A 27,752-nucleotide genomic window follows, 5' to 3' on the forward strand; every position below is an offset into this window, starting at 1 on the left:
AATGCTTAATATTAGAAGTGTTTGGGTCTTTATTTAGAAGTTTGGTGATGTTTTTCTGACCAGAAATATGCCAGAGGAAGCTAACTCTTGATTATGTCAATTAGCCTATGGTAAAATTGATTTTCATACGCATCGTTTCACTTAAAGTCACAGTTTCCAAGAACCTATTGAGGAGGTTAAGTGAGGACTTACTGTATAATAATGAATCTAGCTTGGATTATATTTGTCTTTATATCAATGCAGTCATAAAATATAATTTTTAATATTCTTTTATGGAGGAAAGGGGCCATAAAGGTAAAGTGCCCAGGGCCTACAAAAGTTGTTACATGGCCCCGTAGATCCCAACTCAATATTTGTTAAATGCATTTATAATGGCAAAAAGTAAGCACGACCTTAGTATCCAGAATTGTTTGAGTCCAGATACCAAAGATCATGGGCTGAAAACATACGAGTTGGTAATAGGAAGATGTGACACTTAAAATTGAAATAATGGAGTGTGAAGTATTGGTAGTAACAAGGTTTGGCTGGGCCTATCCTTCTCATTGGTGGAGAAAAAGAAATCAGGGAAATGGGAAGCTGGTTTGATCAGTCATCTAATGCCATATTAACAAACCACCCCAAAACTTAGTGCCTTAAACAACCACCATTTATTTGCTCATAGTTTGGTAATACTAGGCTGGGCTCTACTGAGCAGTTCTGTTGATTGTGCTGAAGTCATCTGGAAGCTCGACAAGGGCTGGGTAATATGACCTCACATGTCTGGTGGTTGGTAGCCAGGGAACCCCAGTTCTCCTCCACGGGGCTTCTCATCTTCCAGTAGGCTAGACTGGACTTCTTTACATGATGGAAGTGTTCTAAGGGGGCTTACAGGCAAGCTGCAAGGTCTCTTGAGGCCCAGACTCTGGGGATTCACACAATATCATTTCTGTCCCATGCTTTTTTGTCAAAGCAAGTCATAAGGCCAGCCCAGATTCAAGGGATTGAGAAACAAACTCCACCTCTTTCTGGGAGGAGCAGCAAAATCATTGCAAAGGGTCACGTGGGACAGGAGGAAGAAGAGTGGCCATCTTTGCAACAAACTATCACATTTATTAGGAGAATTGTCTATGGGATACTGAATCATCAAGAATCTCCAAGAATTTGCTCTCCCTCCCTCTCTCTAGCCCTTTTCCTTTCTCTGTCTCACTCTATGTCTGTCTGTCTGTCTTTCAGCTCAGCTAGGCCTGTTTTCTTCCCTGAGAATGTATTACTAATAAACCCTGCTTGCATAGTAATTGGCTTGCTGACCCTTGATTTTTCACTGTGTCGGCAAGAAGAACCAAGACTCCTGTAACATGTTGGTGTCGTGACTCTGATTACACACCCTTTGTCTCCAGCCATTTGGAACGCACATTCTTTCCAGGCTAATCCCATCATTGTTCCTGGGTTGCTGACTCCACCATAGAATCACGTTGCCAGAAGGAAGGCTCCATGCAGACCCTCGGGAACCATCATGTAGCCTCTGGAGGAATGCCCAGATTTTCCCTTAAAAACCCCAAGCCGGTCTGAGAATGTTAAGGCAGTATTTGGAGGTGTTAACCCGCTGCCTTCTCAAACCACTGGTGCTCTGATAATAAACGCTTATTCTATGACCAAAAAAAAAAGGAGAATCTCCAAGAATTTGGCAGAAGTGGGAGTGAGGAGGGTAACAACAAGCCAGGTGCTAAAATCTCCAAAGCATGAGGGAGTAGTAAGTGATAGTCTGATGCCATCAACTTCCAAAGCTTCGAATATCTTTACTGTTGCATCAGTGAGTGTCAATGCATTTCATTAATAAGAAGGAATTGTTCATTTTTTCACAGCTTCTTCGACTCAGTCACTCATCAATTTAGACTTCATCTTAAGGAAGGAACCTAAACCACGGAAAAAACTATATGCATGAAAACTATTTATCTGGGATACTGTTTACCAGATACTATTTATCTGGGAGCTGTGTCCCCAATACCTAGAATGTCTTGGCACATAGTAGTAGCACATAGGTGCGCAGTAAGTATTTGATGAATGAATTTATAATAGCAAAAAAGCAAACACAATTTTGTAAGGATCCATGTGTAAGTATACAATAATGAGGGCTCGGTTAAACAGATCATGATCTAGCTATCTAATGTGCGGTCATGCAGCCATAACAATTATGTTTTTGAGGACTACCAATAAAAACATCTGGATAGGAAAAGTGGTCAAAACAACAACAGTGGCTTTACCATACTAGTTGGATTACGGGTGATATTTATTTATTTATTTATTTCCTTCTTTATTTTGGTGAGATCGATAGACATTTGATTTAAATCCCAAAGTAGGAAAAAAATAATTGGCAAAAAAGTGAACAGAAAATAGTTTTTTTACAGACACGTATAGAAATTATGATTGATTTGTCTGATATCTTAAAGAGAAAGGAAAAAGGTAAATTTTTTAGCTTCCGTGAACATTTACTGTAAGACGCTGACTGCATCTCTTGGTGTAGGTTCCAGATGAGACAGCCAACTAGTCCTGAATCATCTGGGCACTTGATTTCTAGAAGCCAATTTGATTCATCCACAAGTAGCTCTGAATTTTTTTTTTTACTTTAGTCTAAAAGTTCTTTAATGTTATTGAATTTCTTTCATATTAGTAAAAAACAGTTGTACGTCTTCATTGTGGAAAAGGGGGAAATGCAGAAAAGCATCAAGAAGAAAAAAAACCCTATAAGTCCATCATTCAGAACAAAAATCACTGCCAACATGGACATAGATTCTGCTTTGTTTCTTGCTCCTCCCACACTTAATATATTCCTAGCTTTTGCCTGACATCTTTAGACTTCAAAAGGTGACTTTTAATAGTCACATAGTGATGACATACCATAATCTATAACCTACAGTAATCTGGACATTATAGGTTCTTTGCAATTTTTTACTGAAAAACAAATTTAAACAAAATACATGGTTAGAGCCGTGGCATTACTCAGATTCAGAAATCTCTTCGGGTGATCAGAGTTTCCGGGAAGTTGGCTAGAGAGATAGGGTGCGTGTGGCTGTTATGTCCAATGGAGACTGAAGGAAAAATTAGTCCAGGGACTCCGTCCCTGGGAGGGTGTCTGTAGGAAGCTGCTCTGAACGGGCTGGAGACTCCTCCTTCCAATATTTTGAACTTAAAGGTGGTGAAATCTTGATCTGAAGGCTTAGGTGGCGTTGCTCACCTCTGCCCTCTTGCCCTGTGCAAAGAAGAAACCGTTTCCTGTCCTTGCCTTACACGGGTGTCTCTGAGCCACTAGCCTGAGGGGTAGTTCTCCCCCAAGGCCCCCACACAACTCTCTCAGATCTCGGGGTTTGGGCAGTTGAGGATTCCCTTGAGGTCAAGAACGGATGTGATCCGAGGTACAGAAGTGGGAACTGGTGTGGGGGGCACACTCACAGAGTTAGGGCCGTTCCCAGTACAGGGAGGCTTCCCAGTAACGTCCCAAAAAGGAATGGGGTGGGAAAGACGGACTTGACAGAGGGAGGGATGGGGGTGGGGCAGACTGAGACTTCGGCAGGAGTGGATCCTGGAAGGCTGTGGACGGCAGTGAGGAGAGAAAGCAGCGGAGGGCGCGGAGAGCAGCAGACAGATGAAGCAGGTGATGGAGGATTTACAAAGGGAGGAGGCGTGGGCGGGTGACAGAAGGAGGGCGGGGAGCGGCACTGTGCGCGGGGCGTGCACGGGGTACATATGAGAAGCGTGATGGGAAGCGGACTGGTGAGAGCAGAGGTGGGGCAGGGGGTGAGGGGCGCGGGTCGGCAAAGCGGGGATGCGAGAATCGCACGGCTGCGCACATCTGGCCGCCACTTTAGAGTCAGCTCCCACTTAGACTCCCATAATTTCCTCCCTTCAATGAAGGAAGCGAGGTTCGGAGAGGTTAGGTGGCAGCGGAGGGTGGGGGGGCCCGGGGCGAGCGCCGCGGCGAGGTGCGGGCCGTGTGTGGCAGCGGGGCTGGCGGCAGACGCCGGCGGGTGGGGGGCGGGCCAGCCGCAGCTCGGGGGGGGCGGGGGGGAGGCGGGCTCCGCCGGCACACGCCGCCCCTGGCAGGCGGCCTGAGTGCGCGTGAGGAGCCGCCGCCGCCGCCGCCGCCGCCGCTCGGGGTCGCCTTGAGCCCCAGATTCCCGAGCGCTCGGCTCGCATGGCAGCCGCCTCGGCGCCCGGCCCCGTGGCCCGCTAGGGGCGGCCCCGCGCCCTGGCTTGGCCCGGCGGCGGAGCCCGTCGGATCCGGCCTCGCTCTGCGCCCCGGGCGCGCCGCCTCGGAGCCCGAGGTGAGGATCGCGAGGGCAGAGGCGCTCGGGGACTCCAGGCCCGGAAGCCGCGGCCGAGCCCGACGCGGTGGAGACGCGAAGGGGACGCGGGAGCAAGTCCTGGTTGGAGTCGGGGTGGGATCGGAGACTGCTCACTGCCGGGAACCGGCGCCCGCGTCCCCTCCGTGCTGGAGACTGCCTCTCGGCGCTGACTGCATCCCCGCCGACTCCTCGGTTCTGCTGCGTCCCCAGCCCCGGCCCTTCCTGCGCCCTGACGTGGCTTCGCGCTGTCCATCCTTCGCCCGCTTCATACGGAGCTCGCTCCGGGTCCTGTTCCCCGGTGCCTTTGCCGGCTCAGCCCTTCCCAGCCCCCGCCCTCCCGTTGCCCCCACCCTCGTCTTCTGTCTGGACGCCCCTCTACCCCTCGGCTCCGGTCGCTCGGAACAGGAACAGGTGCCGTGCCTCTATCTCCGCGTCCGATCGCCTCCAGCTTGTGCTGTCCCACAGGTGTCCGCACGTCCGGCCGTCCATCCGTCCGTCCCTCCTGGGGCCGGCGCTGACCATGCTCAGCGGCCGCCGCGGTCTACATCTCATGTGCCTGCTCTGCATCCTGGGGGCACCCGCTCAGCCTGCCCGAGGTGAGCGCGCTCCGGGCTCAGGGCGCGGCGGTCTCTGGCCGTCCCTTGCTGGCATGGTGTCCTCTGCCGGTCAGAGACTGCACTGCAGCCACTCCGACCCGCGGGGTTGGTGAGACCCAGCTTGTCCCTTCGGCATGGGAGGAATCTCTGTCATCCCCTGCCCCAGACCTGAGCGCACCCAATACCTGGGACCCCGCATCCTCTCCCGAGCCCCGCATCTCAGAGCGCAACCCGGACCCCGGGCTCACCCTTCCCATTATCAATCTCTTGCAGCCGATGATTGCAGCTCCCACTGTGACCTGGCCCATGGCTGCTGTGCGCCCGATGGCTCCTGCAGGTACCTCTCCTGAGCACGTGCTCCTAAACCCTCTGCTCCCCATTTCCCAGCCCTTCAGACCCACAACCAGGTTAAGGCCCAGGGCGGAGCGTCTGATGGTTTAAGACCTACTGTTCACTCCTCATGCCCTCATGGCATACAGGCAGACTGGCCAGCCCACCCCGCCTCCCCAGTTCCCTTGCCTTGCCTCTTTTTCCTTCTTCCAGCTTATATCTCCCCACTTTACTCTTCCAAGTCTGATCCATTCCTCCTCAAGATACCAAGAGAAAGACCCGAAGCTTGAGAGAATTTGGAGATTGGGAGTCTTGAGGAAAGGGAGAAATAAAGATATAAATTGGTTCAGCCTGGAAAAGAAAGGCTGCCAGGAGGTTTGCCCCAGAGAAGCACTTATGAAAGAGGATCTTTCTTGATGAATTTGAGTAATTGACTCACTGGGGTGGGCGTTGGGCAAATTCTGTAGCAAGAGGAAAATGTGTCTGGATGGATATAAGGAAATGACCTGACAGAGCAAGCTGCCCGAGGGCATGTTTCAGACTCTCCATCTTTGAAGGGTTTTAAAAAAATAGGTCAGGCCGTTGCCCTGGAATCAGGGTAGGAAGATAGTCCTAATGCCCTTTCAAGGTTACTTAAAAAAAAATGTTTCTGAGCTCCTCAGACATGCCAGGAGTGGTCCCGGGGGGCATTTGTGGATATCCTTTTATTTAGGTTCTTCTTCAACACATCCCTGCCAGGTGTGTCCCAATTTACATATGATAAAACTAAGTCTCATAAAGATTCGATAAAGTACAGAACTGGGAATTGAATGAATGCAGGTGTCTGATGGTCTGATTCCATATAGGTGGCCTATGATCCTGCACCTACCTGGGATAGGCCTGCTTCCCTTTAAGGGACTATGTCCTGTTTTCTAAAAGCCCTGGTCTTGCTGCCTTCATTTCCTCACATCCCCCTACCCAGAGCCCTGACCCTGCTCTTCTCCCCATCAGGTGTGACCCAGGCTGGGAGGGGCTGCATTGTGAGCGCTGCGTGAGAATGCCTGGCTGCCAGCATGGTTCCTGCCATCAGCCCTGGCAGTGCATCTGTCACAGTGGCTGGGCAGGCAAGTTCTGTGACAAAGGTAGGGGAGTAGAGGGTAGCTGTTGGTCTGGGGAGGGGACCCATGTGTCTTGGGAGAACGTCCATCCGTATGTATTGAGTACCTATTGTGTCCAGCTCAAATCCTCTACATGGTATCATTTTAGACTTCATACCTATCTGCTGTCTGAATTGGTCCTCAACATAACCCTGCGAGGTAGGCAAGGCAGCTGCTGAAAACAGTACTCATTTCACAAATGAGGAAACTGAGACCCACAGATGAGATACAGCTTGCCCAAAGTTACTGTGAGACAGACTGACACTGCCAGGGCTAGGAGCCCCCTGACTCCAAATTCAGTTTTGTTTTCCCCCACCGCACCCTACCAGCCTGGGTGGGTTTGTAGTGTGAGCCATGGGTGGGACCTGGGCGGGTCTGCAGATTAAGGGGCTATCCTAGAGCCTTCCCTGTCTCCTCTCCAGATGAGCACATCTGTACCACGCAGTCCCCCTGCCAGAACGGAGGCCAGTGTATATATGACGGGGGTGGCGAGTACCACTGTGTGTGCCCACCAGGCTTCCATGGGCGGGACTGTGAACGCAAGACGGGACCCTGTGAGCAGGCAGGGTGAGTACTGGCCCCATGGGGTGTGGGTGAGGTTTGATGAGAACCTGGTCCCAGGAGGAGGCAGGATTGTTGAGGGTGATGGTGAAGTATTAGGGCTGAGGGCCGAAAGTCCCATGTGGCGGCAATAAAAGATAAAACCCCAGCCTGCCAAAGAGTCCCTAGTTCAGTTTCTCAGATTTTTTTTATACCACCCGCACCATTTCTTCAATAGCAAAAATCTACAGGAGGTGTAACAAATTAATGTGTGTGGAAGGGCTTGTGGGGAGGTTGAGGACCGAGGACTCCCTTCATCCTCTGAGGAAAGCTGCCATGCAGCTCCTAAGAATGTTCCACACAGCAGCCTTATGCCGCATTGTGTGCATAAGGAAACGGGCAGCAGGGCTGGACTTGTCCTCATTTCCGCCGCTGGCCTGAGAGCCTGTCAGGATAATAGTATATTTGCCTTGAGCTTTGCCTTTGGACCAGGCCCCATGCTGACTGCTTGGCATTGGGGTATCTCACTGAACCCTCACTATTTGGGACGCTGGGTACCACTTGTATTCCCATTTTTAAAATGAGGCATTCGAGGCTCAGAGTGGCTCAAGGTGACGTAGCTGGATGAGGGTGCAGGGGGTGTGTGTTGGGGTGGCAGTGGTCAGGAAGCCGATCTGGGCTACCGCGCAGGTGTGACTTCGTATCCATGCCCTCTCCCACCTCCACTCCAGCTCCCCATGCCAGAATGGCGGGCTGTGCCAGGACGACCAGGGCTTTGCCCTCAACTTCACTTGCCGCTGCTTGGCGGGCTTTGTGGGTGCCCGCTGTGAGGTGAATGTGGACGACTGTCTGATGAGGCCTTGTGCTAACGGCGCCACCTGCCTGGACGGCATAAACCGCTTCTCCTGCCTCTGCCCTGAGGGCTTTGCTGGACGCTTCTGCACCGTCAACCTGGATGACTGTGCCAGCCGCCCGTGCCAGAGAGGGGCGCGCTGTCGGGACCGTGTCCATGACTTCGACTGTCTCTGCCCCAGTGGCTATGGCGGCAAGACCTGTGAGCGAGTCTTACCTGTCCCAGACCCCGCCACCACCGCAGACACCTCCCTGGGGCCCACCTCGGCGGTGGTGGTACCGGCCACGGGACCTGTCCCCCACAGTGCGGGGACTGGTTTGCTGCGAATCTCAGTGAAGGAGGTGGTGCGGAGGCAGGAGGCTGGGCTAGGTGAGTCTAGCCTGGTGGCTGTGGTGGTGTTTGGGGCCCTCACTGCTGCCCTGGTCCTGTCAACGGCATTGCTGACCCTGAGGGCCTGGCGCCGGGGTGTCTGTCCCCCTGGAGTCTGTTGCTACCCTGTCCCACACTACGCCCCCGCACGCCAGGACCAGGAGTGTCAGGTTAGCATGCTGCCGGCGGGGCTCCCCCTGCTGCCTGACCTGCCCCCCGAGCCTGGAAAGACCACAGCACTGTGATGGACGTGGGGGCTTTCCTGCCCCCTCCTTCACCTCCTCTGCCCCTCAGACTGGAGTGGTCCTCTCTTGCCACCCCTCAGCAGCCTCACACCAGAAATATTATTTTTTTAATACACAGAATGTAAGATGGGAATTTTATCCAATAAAACTGTGGAAGTGTAAGTGGGCTCCTTTGCCAGAAAAACCTGCCTGGAGTCACAGAGGTAAGAGGGCCAGAGCAGAGGCCTGGTTCTGCAGAAAACCGTGGGCCTCTGCCTTAAGAGTGGTTCCCAAAAAGGAACGCCGGGCACCTTTTCCCCCCTGGGGAAGTGCCAGCTGAGGTAGAGCCATGGAAGAGAATGTAAACAAGCAGCCAGCTCTACGCCGCCCAGCACGGGTAAAACAGAGGGGAGACCCTGGAGGGCCCTCAGGGGGAAGACTGGGCTCTCTGCTGGCTGCTCTGCAGCAGCTGCTGGAACAGCGAGTGGGGCTGGTTGCACAGGACGGCAGGAGAGTCCAGCTCCGCGACCCTCCCTGCTTGCAGCACCAGCACCCGATCTGAGTTCAAGATGGTGTTGAGCCTGTGTGGGAGCAGGAGGTCAGTGGCAGCATGGGGGACAATGCCCTAAAGCAGAAAGCTGACCCGCATCCCCTCCTGGCCTCCCCTGGACAGCAGAGGTCTACTGACAGGCTTTATCCCTGGCTCAGTCCTATGGGATGGGGGCTGCGGGTCCCTCAGACAATGTGCTATGAGAATGAGGAGTTGGGGTTCATGGGGGGTTGGAATCTCTAGGGCCCCTGCCCCCTGGGGACCCTGATACCATAGGCCCTGATTAGAGTCTCACGCTGGACGCTTGCACACCTGTGGGCAATGGTCAGCACTGTTTTGTTGGCAAAGCGCTTGCAGATGGTCTGCTGGAGCAGTTGGTCTGTCTTCTGGTCCACGCTTGCTGTGGCCTCGTCGATACACAGGATCTGTAACATGTGGAGGGGGTGACTCCTGCCCAAGCACCAGCCCCCACCTCCTAGCCGGCCCAGCCCAACTTACAGCTCCTCACCTCCAGCTCTAAGAGGGAAACTAACTTGGTCCCCAACACCTTTCCCCAACCCACTTCTTCACCCCTAACATGCCTCTGCCTTCTTCCTCTCACCTTACCTTGGCATCTGTGAGAAGAGCCCTGGCGAGACACAGCAGCTGCCTCTGCCCCAGCGATAAGCTCCGGCCCCCCTCGCCCAGCTCGCCATCCAGACCACCTGCAAGGCACACCGTCTTCATCCCCAGGCCTCTCCCTGCTCCCTCCTCTTCCACCCTGCAGGGTAGCACCTGGTACTCACCCATGGATATGATCACCTCACTCAGGTGGCACTGCTCCAGGGCCTGCCACAGGGCCCTGTCCTCATACAGGCCCTGGGGATCCAGGTTTTCCCGAATAGTCCCGCTGAACAAAAAGGGCTCCTGGGGGATGATAGCCAGCTGGGATCTGGGGGGCAAGAAGGGAACAGGACACAGGGTCTAGGCTGGAGATGTGGCCACTTCTGCTCCCAGCACAGGGTTTGGCTATAGGTCTAGCACCTCCAGCAAAACTTGGCAAGAAGACCCGAACACAACCCTCACTCTGCTCCCCAGTTGGTCAGCCATGTTCTTAGAACTATGCCGGTGCTGTGAGGAAACCAGACACCAAAGTCCTAGACTCTGTCCTTAAGGAGCTTACATCTCACTGAGGAACAAAACACAGAGAACAAGAGCGGGCTGACTACGTGGCACTGACGCCAGCAGTCCCTGAGACAGCAGTGGAGGCAAGGAGTGAACAGAGAGTTTGAACGTGGAGGGGACACTTCAAGGGTAGAGGGTCTGAAATGGGTCCTGTGGAACCTGGTGGCAGACTAGAATATGAGGCCACCACAGGTGAGACGAGAAGGTAGAAAGGCCAGGGCCAGGGCCTGGAATCCGTAATGGGCTTTAGAACAGAGCTTCCCTGCCTTTTCCATGTCATGATACTAAGCTAACCTGGGGGTGGTACGGGGAGATGTTTAGCCCAAGATGTGGCCACTTGTGGCCAAGGGCAACTGGCCCAAGTCTCGAGCTGTCCTGAGCACCGCCTGCCAAGCCTGAGGGCTAAGAGGACGCGTATCTTGGGCAAAGCACCAGGGAGGTTGTGATTCAAAACGCACTGACTCGTGCTCTAGAGTGCAGAGCGTATGCTGGGAAATTCAAGCAAGATGAAGCTGGAAAGGTGGGCCTGGGTCAGACTGAAAACCTTGAGACCCCAGCTATGACCCTGGACCTGAGCACAAGGAGCCCACTCTCCTCGCCGACCTGTCCTGTTCTCCGTCTCACCCCGACTCGGCCCTGGCTGCCCTGAGGTGATGGAAGACTTTCCTGGCTGGGCCTTCCTCTAAGTGCCAGCAGTCTGGTTCCCGTCTTCTCCCTGCCCCAGACCTGAGCTCAGCCAGCTCCAGTTGGCTGGTGTCCACTCCGTCCAGCAACACTCGCCCGGAACTGGGCTCCAGCAGCCGGAAGAGCACCAACAACAGGGAAGACTTGCCGGAGCCCGTGCGGCCCACGATGCCCAACTTCTCTCCAGGATGCACACGGAAGCTCACCCCATCCAGGGCGTTCGGCATCCCTGGCCGGTACACCAACACCACGTCCTGGAACTCCACGCTTCCCTGGGTCAGCCAGCCAGCGCCTAGCTGGTGGGGTTCGTGGGTGGGAGACACAGAGAGATGGAGAGCGGGAAAGGCGGTGTTGGAGAGTGGAAGGAGGGGGAAATAATAAATGGATGGCACGACAAGAAAGGTGAGGGACATGAGGGCAAGTGAAGGAGAGATGGCGAGAATGCACACAAAGATGAGGGTCACGGTGAAGAAAGGGGACATCACGTGGGGACATTAGAGGAGCTGAGAACAATAGCGAGGAGTGAAAGGAAAGGAACTCAGGAAGCGACTGGGGCCGTTGGAAGGTCCTTCGGGGTTCCGGTGCCCAGGCCTGGGGCCGGGGTGCAGGCCTACCTGTGACAGCTGGCCCTGGGGCTCCTGGGGAAGGTCACAGGAATACTCCTCCAGCCGCTCAACGCTCACCAGCATGGCTTCTGTCTGTGTGAAGCTGCTCACCAGGCCCGAGAGCAGGCCCGTCAGGGACAGGGCGTAAGACAGTGACAGGCCTACCAGTCCTGGAGGGAGAGGAGCACCAGACACTACGGGAGCTGTGGACATCGGGATGAGTGTGGGGAGGGTTGAGGCAGATGGGAGAAGCCCCCGCTGTGGACTGTGGGCATTTAAAGGAGGCCAGCAGAGAAGCAGGACGCCAGCAGCAGACCAGGACGACCAGGGGCTGGACGCAAGGCAGTGGGGGGGGCCTGGAGAGCCTAGGAAGCGTGACAGGTGGGCCTGGCAGAGTGCTGGGGTGGGGGTGGGGCGGGAAGGAGCGGAGGTCAGAAGACTTGCTCTAGTCCAAGATCCACCATCATCTGGGCGAATCACTCTTTCAGACTCAGTTTCCTCAACTCTAAAACAGGGGGGCAGGAGAATTACAACACATCCTCATAGGGAAGCCTGGATGGGTGGTGAAAGTGTTGGGGAGAGGTCTGGGGCAGGGGTGGGAATCACATGCTTATGCGGCGAGAGGGAAGGGCCCCAGGGTGGTACCTGGGTCCGCGAGGCCGTGCTGGTGCTGCACCAGGGCGATGCCTGCGATGGCACTGACCACTGCGGCCCCCATGAGCTGCAGCCGAATATCCAGCCACTGCATGGTGGCACTGGAAGCAAACTGGCACCTCTGGTTTAGCTCCAGGAGTCTCTGGTTCTCCTCCTCAAACCTGGGGGAGGCCAGGAGGGACGTGAGACCCCTCCTGGTGCACTGACCAGCTCAGTCTCCTTCTTGGAGCTGATCCACCCACCCACAAGCTTCACCTCCGGGTACGGAGAGGCCAACGTGCTCTTTCAGAGAGGATCTGCTCTGCCTCAGTATCCCTTTTTTCTGTTTCTTCCTTCTTTTCCCCAGGGGCCCTTCTTCTCAAAGGTCCACCTGCTCCCCTCCCCCCAGCACCTCATCGTCCTGGCTCTGGTTGGGAGAGGCAGACTCCACACACCTGTCCGTGGCCCCCGCGGCCCGGAGCACGGGGAGGCCGGCCAAGGTGTCGGCCAGGTGGGTGTAGAGTGGAGACAGGGTGAGGCTGCCCAGGCGCCGCAGCTCCCTGGAGGACGCCCGGTAGCGGCGCTGCACGCGGTAGTAGATGACGCTCAGAGGCGGCAGCAGCAGCAGCAGCCAGGGCAGGCCGGAGCCCAGCACGGCCAGGAGGCCCAGCAGGCCTGCCGTGTTGGCCAGCAGGATGTTGAGGATGAAGGGCAGGCTGTCGTCCGCACAGGCCACATCAGAGGAGAAGCGGTTTAGGACCCGGCCCGAGGGTGTGGAGTCGAAGAAAGTCACTGGTGCCTGGGAGAAGGGGTATGGTTGGGCAAGGGCAGGGCCTGTCAGAACAGGGCTTGGGGACAGTCCTGGGCGGGGAGGTGGGGTGCGGAGAAAGGCCCAAGGTGGAGAATGGGAAGGGAGGAACGTGTCCCCAGAGTTTGGGGGCAGAGAGGAGGGGCAGGCGGGGTCTGGGGGAAGCACGGCCCAGGGCGAGAAGGATACAGTCTCCTTGTTCTTCTGGCCAGTGGTGACCCTGAGAGGCCATGATGGCCATTCCTTTACCTCTGTGCTACACCGGTCTACTCCCCTTTCAAGGGCAGGGAGCTAATCTGCCTCTGGAAGATGAGGACGTCAGGCGGGTGGGTGAGATTTAGTTAGATGTCAGGAGGATCATGCTGATGGCCAAGGGCTGGACAGAGCGGTGAGGGCAGCAGACAAAGTCAGTCTCCTCGCGTGTGGAGTGAAGTGCTCAGGCTCTGGAGTCCTACCGCTACTGGGATCCCAGCTCTGTCACTTAGTAGGGGTGTGAAACCCCAGGCAAGAGGCTCAATCTCTTAAAGACCCCTGCTCCTCACAAAAACAGGGATTAAAAAGAAAAGAGAGAGAAAATAACGGAGCAGTACCTCCCGGGGCTATTAGTAGAATTAAAGGCCATATATAGTGGCACAGCCGGCCTGGTGTGGAGTAAGTGCTTAGTGACTGTAGCTCTCTGGCTACTATTGGGAGGCAGTCTCAAAAACAGCCCCCTTGCCATTTCCCTTCCTTCCTTGTCCTCCTACTTTCTGTCTTTACTTGGGGAAAGTCCTCTCCTAAGGCAGGAGACGTAAAAGGACTTTCTGAAGTACCACCTAAGGCCAGTTTATGTGAAATTAATTCCTTCACCACCTGAAGACGTCCCCTCTTTGACTCCTGGAGGACAGCGGGCAGCTGTTCCCTGGGAGGCGATGCAAAGACCCACATAGCACTAGGCTCACAGCCTGGCTCGTGGTGGAACCAGCCTTGCCCAGGCCACGTACACTCTCAGAGTCTGAGTTTTCTCATCTGCAAAATGCGGATAATAGTACCTATCTCACTGGGTTATTATGAGGCTCAAATAAGATAACGGACAAGACAGGGCTTTTTAACAATAACAACATAATAATAACTGCTAATTGGGCACTTAGTATGAGCCAGGCACTACCCTAAGTACTTTTCATGTACTAATGAATTTAATCCTCATAAGAAGGCTACGGGGTACGCAACACACTAGAACGGATGTACACATAGCAACAAGGATGGAACTTACAAACAGCCCTAAATAAAAAATAAATTGTAAGAAACGGAAAGCCATTTATAAAAAGACGTGGACACAGAACATGGGCATTTCGCAAAGAGACAAAAAGATACATCTTAAACACACTTAGAATGGTTGCTCATCAAGGAAAGGAGGGGAAATGGAGACTGGGTATGCAGATAAAAGCGGATGGACAAATAAGTAAAACAATAAAGGGCCTTGCATGAACTAAGGGGTGGTGAACTCGGCGCTCTGCACTTGAAGTGACTCTGAGGAAGATTCTCTTCTCCCCATGTTCCAGGTGAGAAAGCTATGGGTTTGAGTAACTGGGTTTGAACCCAGGCAGCCTCTGCTCTTGGCCTTTCCAGGTCTCAAGTTGTCAAGTGCTGCCCTTGTCTGGGAGGGGCTATTTTCTCCTAAGGACTAGGAGGTAGGCTACCCCCCCCATGGAGCCTAGGTATTGGGAGGGCCCCCCATGCCACCCCCACCCTCCCATCCCCTCACCATCAGGGTTCGACACAGCAGGCGGCGATGCAGGGTGGAGGCTGCTCGGAGAGTACCTGCTGCAAAAAGCACTGCCCGGAGCAGCGTGCAGAGGGAGTTGACGCCAGCAATGGTCGCGTACACGGTGAGGTAGAAACGGATGTCTGAGGAGCCATTGGGGGCAGCTTGGGGCAGTGGGAACACTGAGGTGCTGGGTAGTGGGGAGGGGGCTGTAGGTAACCAAACGTAGGGCCACTGGGGGGTCCTCCCCTCCCCCACACCACCTCTCCCCAGCCTCCAGCGACAGCTTCTGGAATATCACCACCAGCTCTCACTCCCTGCCTGGTAACCGCTCGCTGGGAGAGCACCAGGCCTGCTCCCAGCCCCCGCCACTCACTAGAGGCTTCCAGGGGAGAAGAGGAGCAGCTGGGCAGAAAGGAGCCCTGTGGAATCTGGGGTGATGGGGGCTGGTGCCTCCTGGGAGCTATTCTTGGCTTCTTTCAGCTGAGAGATCCAGTGTGAGAGCCACCAGTCGGCAGCATTCCTCGTGGCTGGGTGGGGATGAGAAGGAGAGAGAGAGAGAGAGAGAGAGAGAGAGAGAGAGAGAGAGAGAGAGGGAGAGACTGACCTCCTTCCTATTCCTCTGCCTTCACTCTAGTTTGTACCCTTCAACACCCCGCTGTGACCTGGGTGGGGGGCCGCCGCCTTGTCCCTTGTCCCTATCCAATGTCCTGCCTGGTGTGCTCTTCTTTCCGGGGCCCATCACCCTTCAGCTCTGGGGAGAGCTTGATCTTCGATTTGCAGAATGAGGCAGAATATGGCTATAGAGCACGTCTATGTAGAGAGTGCATCTCTGGCACTCTCTCAGAAGTGGGGGCAGGCCTCTTGTCCCAACTGTCGCCTTTGCCTGGTGAGTCTCTGGGCTTTGTAAGGGTGAGTAGCAGGTAATAGATGTGACGGGGACCTAGAAGACGAGGCTGTGGGTGGGACAAGGGGCGCCAGGCTTTCCTCCTACCTTGCATGAGGATCAGAGAGAAGAGGATGGCCAGGCCCAGGCCCCAGCCCACGGCCCTCCAGTAGGCGCGGTACACGTGGAAGGCCACGGCCCCCTCCTTCTTGCTTTCTTCCTGCAGCAGGCGGCCAGATGGGCTCTCCTCCACCTCCAGCCCCTCCTTCGTTTTCTCTGGGTTCTGTGCTGACCGGTCTGTGGCTGGAAGGATCAGGGGGACTTGAGCTTGCAGGATGACAGCTGAAAGCCTCAGTGTGTCAGACGGGCAGACGAGCTCTGAGACAGCCTATCTCTACAGTGTGGGGCCGAGGGGCAAGCCTCTTCCTCCCACCCCTGGGCCATACCTGCATCAGACTCTTGTCCGTCCTTAGCCCAGACTTTGGGGACAGCTTGTACCAAAGGCAGGATCTCAGCGGGAGGCCCTGGAAGGTAGCAGGAGAGCTCAGGAGGGGCTGTTCTGAGAATATACTAGGCTTTTCTAACTCTGTGTGCCAATCCCCATCCCATTCTCTTTGGACCTCCTCCCTGACCCGTCCTAGCAGGACCCTGCCCTGGACTCCCAGACTGAGCAGGATCATCGAGTCCATCCCTCTGTGTCTGGAGTCCAATCAGCTCAGACAGAAAATGCTCCCCCCTACAAGGAGAGTCACAGCCATGCCAGAAGCACTGCCGAGCTTTTCCCTCACGCCATACAAAATTCCTAACACGCTGGTGGCACCTCATGGCCTCCTGTGTCTCTCCCAGTGAACTCACAGATGCTCATGTCCCACTGGGTAATACTCCTTCAGGTGTTCTTTTTTTGTTTTGTTTTTAATGAAAAGACTATTCTAAAACTGACTGCTTTCTCTTCTCCAAACACATCTGACTGTTCTCAGACACCCTGAGCCTCGGAGCTCCCAAAGCCCAAGTCCCACATCCAGTGGCTTTTCACCAGTGTGCTCCTTTCCCTCCTGCTCTTCACTTCCTCACGCCAGTTCTGTGAAGGCGGGACAGGGGCTCCCCTTAGACCAAAGCATGCCAGGGTCCAGGCCACACACAGAGGGGGTGGCAGAGTCTGCCCGTGACAACCCATCGTCCCTCTTCCCCTGTCACACACAGGTAGTGGCTCCCTCACTGCGCTGACGTGGCTCCCGCCCTGGTGGCCCACATTACCAGCCTGGATGAGGCGCCCGGCTCCCATCAGCAGCACCACATCAGCCCTCTCCAGGTACTCGACGCGGTGTGTGCAGAGCAGCCGCGTGGTGTGGCTCAGTGCTCCCAGGATACACCTGTGCAGCAGGTGGTTGGCCACATCGGCATCCACAGCAGCCAGAGGGTCATCAAGGAGATAGAGTTCCTTTTCCTAGAGAGAGGTGGGGGGCACGGTGGGCACCAAGTCCCAGGGCCTCTGGAGAAAACCCAGAGCTCTCTCCTAGGATGTGATCTTGAGGCAGTCAGAGAAGACGGTTCAGGGCAACTCTGGGTGCTACCCCTACAGCAGGAGAGAAGGAGGTGAGACCTGAGGATGGACTTCCCTCCAGTCAAACAAGACCAGTGTCCCATAGCCAGTGCTCAGCCTCGCTTGGTCCCAGTGCTTCAAGCCACATACCGCTTTTTAAAGGGCCTCTAGTTCTACCTTGAATCTACAAAAGAGGAATGGGATGGCCAAGGGACCAACACCTCAGGAGCATGAAGGGGTGAGGGAAAAAATCAGATGCTGATGAAAATATCCCCAATATCCCCATCCCATTCCACTCAGCCAAGCTCCCAACGCTCCGACTGCCCCCCCCCTCCTTTAACTTACCTGGTAGACAGCACGAGCAAGGGCAATCCGGGCCCGCTGTCCCCCGCTGAGGGTCACACCCTTCTCCCCCACCTCTGTCTGGTCTCCAGCAGGAAGGATCTGATGGGACAGGTCCCGCAGTGTTGGCCAGGGAGCTTCCCAGTACTTTCTACCCCATTTCCTATCCCCATTCAAGCCAAGGAGCTTGAAAAAACTGGACTTGATTTTGGGGTGAGAAGCCAGAGGCAATGACTCATAATTTCAACACCAACTGGCATTTATTAACCACTTACTATGTGCTTGGCACATTACAGGTGTCATTGCATCTGATCCCCATGACAACCTTATGAAGAAGGTATTATTTTCTTTTCACAGATGAGACCAAAGCTCAGAGTCACTACCCTGCCCACGGTTGTTTGACAGCTAGTAAGGGGCGGGACACAAACACAGATTCTTCACCACTCCATCACACTCATGACCCTGCCTTTTTAACTGGCAAGGAGGAGGAAGAGGAAATTCGATGTGCAAACTTCCCTAGGTTTTTCTTTTTCTTTCTTTTTTTTTATTAAATTTATTGGGGTGACAATTGTTGGTAAATTTACATAAATTTCAGGTGTACAATTCTGTATTACATCATCTATAAATCCCATTGTGTGTTCATCACCCAGAGTCAGTTCTCCTTCCATCACCATATATTTGATCCCCCTTACCCTCATCTCCCACCCCCCTATCTAGGTTTTTCAAGAAGGAATTTACCCTGACCTTCCTATGGTCTCAGGAGTAATCTCCTTAGCTGAGGGGTCCCCATACCAGAAGAAGCACCTGCGGCCCACCAGATGGTGAGTCCCCTAAGGGAAAAGTTTTGCTATTCATCTCTTTTCTTAGTGCCTAGAACAGTTCCCGGTACCCAGTAGACATTTGGGAAATGCTTGATGTAGAAACAAATAAGAAATGGACATAGGCTGCCCAATGGTCAAAGTCAAAGGTCCTTTCCAGGGAAGCACCACATTTACCTGGACAGGGTAGTGGTGAAAGCAGTCCTGCAGGGGGCATGGGGGTTGGGTGTGGAAGTCATGGGAAAAATCTGTAATCCCCCCCACACACCCCAAATTTACTCTAGATGTGAGGGATCTAATGGGTTTGCCAGGCTTTCTAGAGTAACCTTGACTCTCCCAAATTTTCCCAGTGGGAGGCGGGGAGGGCCTCATAGGGAACCCTTCCTAGCCTCAGGGTTCCCCCAGCTGCTGTGTGAAATACCCAGTCCCCACCTCCCCTCTGGGTCCTACTCAGAACAGGGAACGGAGCAGCTGGACACTCGGGGAGGACCAAAGCCTGACAGCTAGTCCTAGGTAAATAATGCCTGAGTAGAAGTAACCCCTTCTCAGAGCAACCAGTGGCAGAGGGCAGCCAAGAAGTTTCAGGGCCAGGTACTCACGCTGAGGTCGTCATTGAGGGCGCAGGCCTCTAGTACTTCCTTGTACAGCTGGGCATCGAATGTCTTCCCAAAGAGAATGTTGTCTCGGATGGTGGCAAACTGGATCCAGGGTTCCTGGGTGGCTAGGCCAAAGCCTTTGGACAACTCCCACACAGCCACCCGTCCACGCAGCCTGTGGAGAGCCAGGACAGCAGCATGGGCGGGAGGGGGGGGGGCTGGCTCCAGACTGAGTCCCTCCATGCCCAGCTCCTGTCTCTCAGAAGCGTTTCCAGATGGCTGTCTTCTTCATAGGCTCCCCCTTCATGTCACATGGCTCTCTGGATTGGTAGCCACTGAGGGGAAGTCCTAAATGAGACTGTAGGCTCATTCTGGACTGGGAAGGGAAGGCATTGCTCTTTGGCTGCAGCTAAGCAGCTGTCATATCTAGATGTGCTCAGAAGCTCAGAAGAGAATGTGGCTACCACCCTGTACTCATCCATTCTCATTGTAAAATAAGAAGGGCCTCCTTCATATCCCAGCTCCTCTCTGGATCCCTTCGCTGCACCACCACATTTTCCCAAAGAGTCGCTGATGTTTCCATTTATTTCTTCACTCACTATTATAGCACTAATAACACTCTGGTGAGAAGATGATGATAATTCACTTCCTTGACTGTCTCCCCCTTCTTCATCTTGGCATCTCTGGCCCCTAAAAAAGGTGTCCACCACATAGCAGGGGCTAGGTGTTTGCAAAGGGCAGAGCCAAAGATGGGAGCACTGGAGGTTGCTTACCTGTGGAGCTCCCCAGCAATGGCGGCCAGCAGCGAGCTCTTCCCACAGCCCACCTTCCCCACAATGCCCACCAGGATACCCTGCAAAAAAGCCACCCAAGTAAGCGTCAGGTCTCCTGAGGCTCTGGGCTGCCAATCATCCCACGGAGGCTTCTTTCTAGGCCCGTTAGTCTGCAGGGAAATAATTTGCCATTGCCTAGGCTGAGCTGTGCTGGGCCTAGAAAAGTAGGGTGTTTTATCCTCTACCCAGAGGAGCTATTGGTTTCACTGTCTATGTGAAGAGCCTCTGGAGAGTAGCAGCATGCCAGAGAATGGGAGGAAAACTGCCAAGGAACTTCCAAGGAAAATTCTGAGGCAGGCTTCCCAGAATGGGGAGAGGAGATAAGGGCTCCAGGCTTTGGAGCCTGAACACTGGGCTGGGTAAGACCGCCTGAGGCCAGACTTCTGATATCTCAAGACAAAAAGCAATGCTCTCAGAAGTGCCCATTACTGTTTCAAAATTTCTGTGGTTCCATTCCCTTCTCAGTTGTAACACACGTTCATGGAGCTATCTCCCTATACAAAAAGGAGGGGGGGAAATTCCTTCTCTAGAAATGGCAGGGCTCCCAGCTCTGTCTGTGATGCCCCCACCCTGCCAGCCAGTATTGACCCATCTACAAGTGGGCACCAGCAAATCTGAGACCCTTCCCTGGCTCCCTCTTTCTGCCTACAACCTGTAAGTGGGAGGGCTCTCTGCAGTCACCTCTTCTGCTCATGGAGAGTGGGTTCACAGAGAAAAACAAGGCAAATACTGAGACAGGAAGGGGGAGAGCCCTGCAAGTTGAGGCCTGGTTCTGGGCTGCTGCTGAGATCGGGCTGTATGCTTGCCTTTGGATTCTGCAATTCATCTCTATATCCTTGTTACACATTCTTGTTTGCTTAAGCTAGCTCCAGTGAATTTCTATGACTTATACCCCAAAAAAGCCCCAACTGACACATTAGTAAAATTCCTTTGAAAAATTCCAGCCTTGTCTTGCCTGAACTAAGAGGAAAACAAAACATACAGCCCAAGCCAGAAATGTGAGCCAAATGTGGAGGCAGTTCAGCAACCACGGGAGAACACTGGGTTGAGCTGTGGGGCAAAGGGTTGGACAGGGGTCAGAGGAGAATGAAAACTCAGGACTCGGGTTGCTTTCCTGCCAGGAATGTTCTTTCAAGTGCTTCTTTGAGGATGTCTGCTGGGGTGTGAGTCACACGGTATGATTCCTTTCACCAGGCTACGTTATCCCATTTGCAAAATCCTTCTCAGAAGAGGCAGCTGAGCCTCCCCCGCCAGCCTGGGTGAAAGGCTGGATAAGCTCTGGGGTCTGTTCTGAACTCAATAGCCTCTGGGGGACATGGAGGACCCGGGAGGCAAACACTCTTATTGGTCTAGACTGGTGGGTGTGAGCTGTCCCAAGACCAGGGAGAGATGTGACAACTCTGTAAAAACTATGTGGAGTTTTGAGACATTCAGAGATGAAGTGTCATCTCTTCCCCGATGAGAGCCTCCAGTCCTTCCCTCAGTAACTAGGGCTACTGGGCCATCTAGCTGGATTGGCTCCATCCTTGTGTATCTGTCCCTGAGTCTCCATTTTTCTTATTAGTCCGGGGACTTTCCTAGGTTGTCTGACCAACGAACCTTCTTTACTTCGAGGTGACTGATGAAGGTCTCCTGGCTGGCTCCAACTGGGTCCCAAGAGAACAGGGCTTCGTGCAGCTCCAATACTATAGATGGCTCTGCGGGGGGATCTGAATAGGGAAGAAGCCACTCAACGTGGTGTTCTACTCCACCACCTACCTGCTTGGGGAGGGTACACCAGGGGGATGTCGTTGGCTTGCCTGTCCCATATCTACCTGCCCAGGGCTAATTCAGCCTCAGTCTTTGTCTGAGGATTCTCCCCCAGGAAATTGCCTCCTGTTTTACCTGGATTCTGCTGCCTCTGGCTCCTCTTGGGAGCAGCCATGTATAGTACCCAGGGGGCTACAGTTCCCTCCTCACCCTGTGCCAGGTTCTGCCCTCTAGCTTCCCATTACCTTGGCTATAGTAGGCCTTGGGGTTGTGGTTGGGAAGGTCAAGGAAACGCTGGATTCGCTCTAAGGACACTTTGGCCTCTAGGAGGCCATTGATCACCCAAGGGAAGTTGTTGAGAGGAAGAATGAGCATGCGCACCAGTGCCAGGGCTGTGAACACCTACGTAGGGGAGAAAAGGGGTATGAAGCACCTGAAGGCCTACTGTATGGGTGGCCCCGTGGACAGGTCTGGAGAGGGAAGAACAGGGCAGCAGCAGAACTGAGGGGCTGGTTGGACAATCCTGAGATCACCGGTGGCAAAGTTGGCCACTCCAAGAATCCTAGAAATTCCTGATGTCCCTCCAGGGATCCAGGTTGTACCTTGGTAAGCCCACAGGCCTAGCTCATTCTCAGACATTCTCAGAATTTCTAAGTAGTAACATGATCTTGCCCTGGCCAGAACGAGCATCGTGGATTTTTCCCCCCCAAGGCCATCAGAATGAGACTAAAGGGGACCTAACACGGAGCTTGGGCCTGAACAGAAGTTGGAAAGAAAGGAAGAGAGGAAAAAAAGGAATTCCTTTAAAGACGGAAGGATTACGTATCCAAGGTCCCTTCGGGGAATTTTCCCTTGGCTGGGAAAGGTGAAGGTAGTGAGGGATCCACCTCCCTCCTTCCCAGCCAACGTTGATCCCACCTCCCCACTCCACCTTAGTCTTCTTGCTGCTGCCTCCCTCCCCTGCTTCCCCACAGCCACCCCCACCCTGTCCTCACCTTGGTGGCAGTGAGCTGGTGCCCCATGAGGACATAGGTGATGAAGATGATGATGGAGATGACAACGGGTAGGGCGGCCCACAGGTACACACAGACCGCGTCCAGGTATTTGATGACCCAGAGTCGCCCCAGCTCTTGAGCCCGGCAGGCCTCTACTCGGGCCCCCAGAGCCTGTTCCCACCCGAAGAACTTGATGACCCGGATGCCACTCAGCAGCTCTGTCATGAGCTAAGGACGGGGACAAGAGAGCAGTGAGAAGTGAAGACACTGCTCATGTGTCTTCTTCTCTGCCCCGTCTTCCCCAGGCTCCTGGCGAAGGATTCCAAGCACTCTGAACCCCCAGATACTCTGTACTCTCCTTTAGCTGGTTTGCTTCCTCACCTCAGCTCTATTTGAAAATCCTGCCCTCGAACCCTTTCAAGCTCTTGGTTGCTTCCCCTCCTAGTCTTTTACGTCTCCTGCATACTCTCCAGCTGGGGGCAGGTCAGAGCGGGATCCCCCCCACTTTCCTAGGAGATGAAGTGGTGGAAAGTGCCAGAGGTTACCTCCCGGGGGTAAAAGCACTCCTTCCATTAGATGAGTGACTAAGGACCATTTCCCAAAGCCAGAAGATAAGGGCTTCGGGGGCCGGTCACCAGTCTGGCCCATGCTTGGGTGGTCTGTGGACTATTCCCATAGGAGCATACAGGGGTAGGCAGCCACACCACAGCCCGGCGAGATGGGCAAGGGCCAGAGAAACTCCCTGGATCCTAACATTTGTACATCTCCAGCCTGCAAGCCAGGGAGGCACTGGGAGCCTTCCCAGATGGCTCTGGAGACCCCATCTATAGCTCTCATGGGCAGGAGAAAAGGCCTCATGCCATCACCAGCTATCAGGGATACGCTTCACCCCATTTTGCTGAGCTATTCCAGTAAGATGTTGACAACTACGCTGTGTGGACCGCAAGCCTGCCATCGCCTCAGGAAAGGGACCCACAATCACTGTAGAACCCAGACCTGACTCAGCCAGATGTTCAACACCTAGGGCTGTCCCAGGCAGGAGTGACCTACTCCATTTCCCACAGCACATCCCTAAGAGGTAGCTGGGGTTCCCCTAGAGCTCTCCACATGCAGCTCTGGGATGACCTGTACCCTAGATGAGGAGGTGGGAGACTTAGCTTCTGGCTCAATCACTAAACACTCATTTGGTCCCAGACAGGCCACTTCCTACCTTCTAGGGTTGCTGCTTAGGATTCCGTGAATATTATACTATGGGCCACGTTTCTTTAGGGTATACTTTGTGACTGGCCCTGTACCAAGCATTATCTCATACAATCCTCACAACAACTGCATAAGGCAAGCTGCTATCCTTACATTACAGATGAGGAAATGGAGGTCCAAAGGTTAAGGGATTTGTCTGAGGCAGTTAAACTGCTGAGGGGTAGAGTTGGGATGTGAACCCATGTCTTTCTGCAGCCTGAGCTCCCAGCTTCTAGATCACATCTACTCCCTCAGGCACCGTGCATGGCAGGACCTGGGGACCAGGATCCTGGGCGGGGGTCTCCGATTGCTGAGGGACGTCAAGCAGCCCCTCACCTTAACCCGGGCGTCCTTGTGCTGTAGCATGTCCTGGTTGCTGGCCATGATGCGGGTGGCAATCACTTTGTTGACAGGGACCAGCAGCAGTGCCAAGATCAGACCACCCACGAAGGCCACCCCGACCTGCTGGTGCAGCAGGTAGAGGGTGATGGCCAGCTGCAGAGGCAGGCCCCAGGCCTCATGGAAGCTCCCAGCAAAGTTAAGCAACCGCTCAGAGTCAGTGCTGAGTAGGTTCAGGGCTTCCCCAGCAGGAGGGCGTCTGGGCCCCAGCTGTAAAGCCTTTCGGTATAGGATGTGCAGCACGGCTCCCCGTGCCTGAAGGGTCACCTTCCGTACCTCATATCCATACTGATTCTGCAGCACAGCACCCAGCACAGCCCCGCCAGACAGCCCCAAGGCATAGAGCAGGCCATTGCTTAGTGGCTCCTGCCCCTCCTCCAGGAAGCCCACCAGCAGGGACAGCAGCAGGGGCCCTGAGAATCCCAGCATGGTCCCCACCAGCTTCAGCAGCCCAAGTGCCAGATAGAACCTCCCAAAGGCCCCATACAGGACCCTCCACAGCTGGGCCCCCTCCTGCCAGTGTGCCTGGAAGACACGAGCCAGGTAGGTTGGGTGCAGCCTGTGGGGAAGGCGGCAAGTGTCCTGGGGCTGCCGGAGCTCTCCACGGGCCCCACGGGCCAACAAGGGTGTCAGCCAGGCATAGGAAAAGCGTGACAGCCAACTCTCCCCATCTTCAGCTATCTCAGGTTCCTGTCCTTCCGACAGGAGTGGCTCCTGGGCCCAGGGTTCCCGAGGACCCCCAGGGACTGCCCAGCCCAGTCCATAGGCCGAGATTGCAGCCAGCTGCAGAATGAGAATGCACAGGCGGGAAAGGGGCCCTGGGAGAAGTGGGGGCAGAAGTGTGCCTCGCTGGAAGTGCCATAGCAGGGTCAGCACTAGGGCTGGGGCTGGCAGGAAGGCAGCCAGAGCCAAGGCCAAGGGCCCCCGGGAGCAGCCATAAGGGGAATAAGCCAATACCCACAGGGCCAAGCTGTGGCTGACCCAGGCCACAGCTGCCACAGCCCCTGCCAGTACCTCTAGCCCTATGGGCCCTGGGCCTGCCCCTGGTGGCAAAGCAACAGGAAGGATGTCTAGCAATGGAAAGATGGAGAGCAGGAAGGAGGCTATGAGTCGGAGGCGCCAACCAGGACTACAGGGTAGGTTGTAAGCTGGACTCCTGGAGACAAGAGGGAAAAGAGAAAAGGAGGCACATCATGGCCGACTCGAGGCCCAGACATACCTCCAATAACTCATTTCCCTAGAGGGAATCAACTCCCTTTCCTGCCCTGTACACCTTATTTCTACCCCACTTTACCCTGGAACCTTCTCTCCCAGGAAGTCTTGCTGGATTAACCTAATCTATTTTCTAACCCACCCACACCATTTCTGATGATTCTTTCGCCATAGAAATTAATAGTTTTAAGTTAAGGTTGTACCAAACATGAAGGTTCTAATTAGAAAAAAAATCCTACATTTTCATACTGACAACCACTATAGGATGAGTCTTCATTTTCACAAAGTATCTACCTAACATAACCTTTACATTGACCTGAAGCACTATTAGGTGAATAAAAATTTGACTTACATGCACCTTCTGTACTCTATTACTATAGCCTAAGTTTTATGAAGCCTCAGAATATTCTACTCTCTGTCTCTCCAATGGTTGTAGAAAGGGGTGAGGATCATTCTGCGACTCCTTTAGCTGAATAAAAAACTCCAGTTTTGTCTATATCTTCTTGGCACGCAAAACATGTTTTTAATAAACAAAAAGGTGATATGTCTGCATTAAAAATCAAGTATAGGAAACTATGCCTGCAGCAGTAAATGTTAGAATGTCTTAAAAGTTCATGTAAAAAGAGGACTGAATCTGTTCTGTTATTCCCTTTGTTGGCAGGGGCAGGTTACTGAAAAAGTTTAACTGGAGATTAAAATGCTTCAGGTTTCCTTGAAAAAGTCCAGCTGACCAGTTATCTGGAGGGGTTGTATTGGAATAAAAGTCAACCTTTGATAATTCTATTTCCTAAGACATGGAGACTGAAGAAAGACCATTGGATACTTGGAAGCTGGCACACTGGCCCCAAGTTGGCCATCAACAGTCTCATGAACTTGGGCAAGTCTCTTTCTCTCTACACATCTCATTTTCCTCATCATTAGAGTGACAAGTGAAGACTCCGAACCCAAAGCTCTCTGAGATCCTTTCCTGTCTGAGATTTTGGCTTTCTCTAACCCTTTTCCACAATGCACAAAAGTCTGATAAGTGAAGTGAGATAACCCCAATTTCTATTGATTATCTGATGGTCTTTCTTGCCTTTTCATTAGACTGTGAGTTCCCAAAAGACTAGACGCTCCTCTGAGCAGCTGTGGATGCCGGTGAGAACTGACTACCCCTCTCTTTTCTTTTGTCTCATGCTGTATAAGATATAAAACAGGATTCCTCCCAGCCCAAGCAGATCCGAAGCTTCTCCTACCCAAGGGAGCAACTCATCAGTCCCCTAATTCATCTTGGATAAGGACACACTCCATCCTTTAGACTAGGGACTCCCAAAGGCAGAGACTACAGTTCCCTTCTGCCTTGTCAGTAACCAGAGTGAGACTAACGTATCTAGCCACACAGGAACTAAGCACAAAACATAGGCGAGTTTAGCACCTGCACCTTACAGCCTCAAACCCAGGTAGGATTAATGTTTTGCTTTTGCTCTTTTCTTCTACGTCCTGCGTCCTCTCCAGCTTTGTACAAATGCTTTCCTTAGCCTAGGGACCCCGAGGTGTCACCACTTCGTAGGACGTGGCGAGAAAAGGGTCCTCCAACTTCAATACAAGGTATCCTTTTTCGGCTAAAATGACTGTTCACCCATTTTTGCCTCCTATTCATGACCGTTGGGTCTGGGCATCTGAAAATCTACAAAAGTGATTATTTCTACCACGCATCGGGCCTTTAACAATGTGCGAGGCACTGCGCGATACGCTTAAATATATTATTTGATTGAAACCTCCCAACATGCTGGGAGGCTCAGAGAAGACAGGTAACCTGCCCCGAAACGGCCACACCGCTGCAAAGTGGTAACGCCCACATTTCGTCCCACTTTTGCGCTAGTCCAGCGACCTCACTATTCTAGATGCACGGCCGCGCAGATGTGGGTGTCAGGTGAGGTCTGCAGGCACGCAGGGACAGATGTCTTACCAACCGTGTCTACCCACCTCGGGGTGCCCCAGTGGCAGGCGCTGAGCACGGCGAGGAGCGCGTGGGGCAGGGCGCCGAGCACCAGCTGGGTGAAGCAGTGGCCCGTAGTGCCCTCCTCCCACACCGGGAGCGGCTGCAGGGCACGGCTGCCGCACAGCTGGGCCAGGAGCCGCTCCATGGAGGCTTCACCTGCGGGGCAACGCCGAGGGCGGATGGAGCGAACGTTCCTCCCGGAAAGCGGGGAACGCGCGTCCCCAAGGCGAGAGCCGCGCTGGGAGAGCCGGGACGCTGACCAGCAGCAAAGGTGGTGTCAGAACGCCCTGGCCGCTGGCCCTGGCGGCGCGTCCCCGCCGCGGTTCCAGACCTCCCACCCAGTCCTCCCCCCGGGGACCTCCCCTGGCATCCGCCCCGAAGCCAGACCCCGCCCATTTTCGCGTTACCGCAAGGGGTAGAGAGGGAGGTGGTTTGGCTGCGTGGAGCCGAGGGACTAATGAACTGGTCACTTACGTGGGCTTTGCGTTCCGCCCTCCCCTGTGTCCCCGCCGCCCGCGATCCGGAACCTGTAACCCGAAGAACTGCTTTCCACCGGATCCCGAGATCCAGAGCACTGGTGGAGGCAAAAGGGAGTGTTGCCTGCCGA

The 27,752-nt window shown here is 54.1% G+C and overlaps 2 protein-coding genes across 8 annotated transcripts; one reads left to right on the top strand and one right to left on the bottom strand.

The window, feature by feature from the left end:
- Positions 1 to 3,556: 3,556 nt before the first annotated feature.
- DLK2 (delta like non-canonical Notch ligand 2) lies at positions 3,557 to 8,555 on the top strand. 4 transcript variants are annotated; one of them, XM_081045177.1, is made up of 6 exons: positions 3,557 to 3,628; positions 4,785 to 4,915; positions 5,189 to 5,252; positions 6,236 to 6,366; positions 6,804 to 6,948; positions 7,653 to 8,555. In XM_081045177.1, exons 2-6 carry the CDS (start codon positions 4,840 to 4,842, stop codon positions 8,386 to 8,388), a joined length of 1,152 nt encoding a protein of 383 aa, XP_080901303.1. In that variant the 5' UTR covers positions 3,557 to 3,628; positions 4,785 to 4,839; the 3' UTR covers positions 8,389 to 8,555. The 4 variants fall into 4 exon arrangements, with proteins under 4 accessions (XP_080901303.1, XP_080901302.1, XP_080901301.1 ...); XM_081045176.1 differs by lacking the exon at positions 3,557 to 3,628 and adding an exon at positions 3,717 to 3,747; XM_081045175.1 differs by lacking the exon at positions 3,557 to 3,628 and adding an exon at positions 4,085 to 4,298.
- Positions 8,479 to 27,752, bottom strand: ABCC10 (ATP binding cassette subfamily C member 10). 4 transcript variants are annotated; one of them, XM_081045173.1, is made up of 22 exons: positions 27,620 to 27,752; positions 27,130 to 27,301; positions 23,890 to 25,108; positions 22,315 to 22,542; positions 21,565 to 21,721; positions 21,170 to 21,279; positions 19,511 to 19,590; positions 18,741 to 18,912; positions 17,327 to 17,425; positions 16,696 to 16,885; positions 15,888 to 15,965; positions 15,550 to 15,744; positions 14,932 to 15,085; positions 14,556 to 14,745; positions 12,459 to 12,802; positions 12,016 to 12,185; positions 11,380 to 11,540; positions 10,808 to 11,061; positions 9,703 to 9,848; positions 9,524 to 9,621; positions 9,230 to 9,342; positions 8,479 to 8,948 (listed from the first exon to the last, which is right to left on the bottom strand). In XM_081045173.1, exons 2-22 carry the CDS (start codon positions 27,288 to 27,290, stop codon positions 8,795 to 8,797), a joined length of 4,473 nt encoding a protein of 1,490 aa, XP_080901299.1. In that variant the 5' UTR covers positions 27,291 to 27,301; positions 27,620 to 27,752; the 3' UTR covers positions 8,479 to 8,794. The 4 variants fall into 4 exon arrangements, 3 of the variants coding, with proteins under 3 accessions (XP_080901299.1, XP_080901297.1, XP_080901298.1); XR_013993148.1 differs by having other exon boundaries at positions 8,498 to 8,948; positions 10,972 to 11,061; XM_081045171.1 differs by having other exon boundaries at positions 8,660 to 8,948; positions 9,524 to 9,848.

Source organism: Rhinolophus hipposideros (genome assembly GCF_964194185.1).
Source record: "Rhinolophus hipposideros genome assembly, chromosome: 3".
In the NCBI taxonomy this organism is placed as follows: domain Eukaryota; kingdom Metazoa; phylum Chordata; class Mammalia; order Chiroptera; family Rhinolophidae; genus Rhinolophus; species Rhinolophus hipposideros.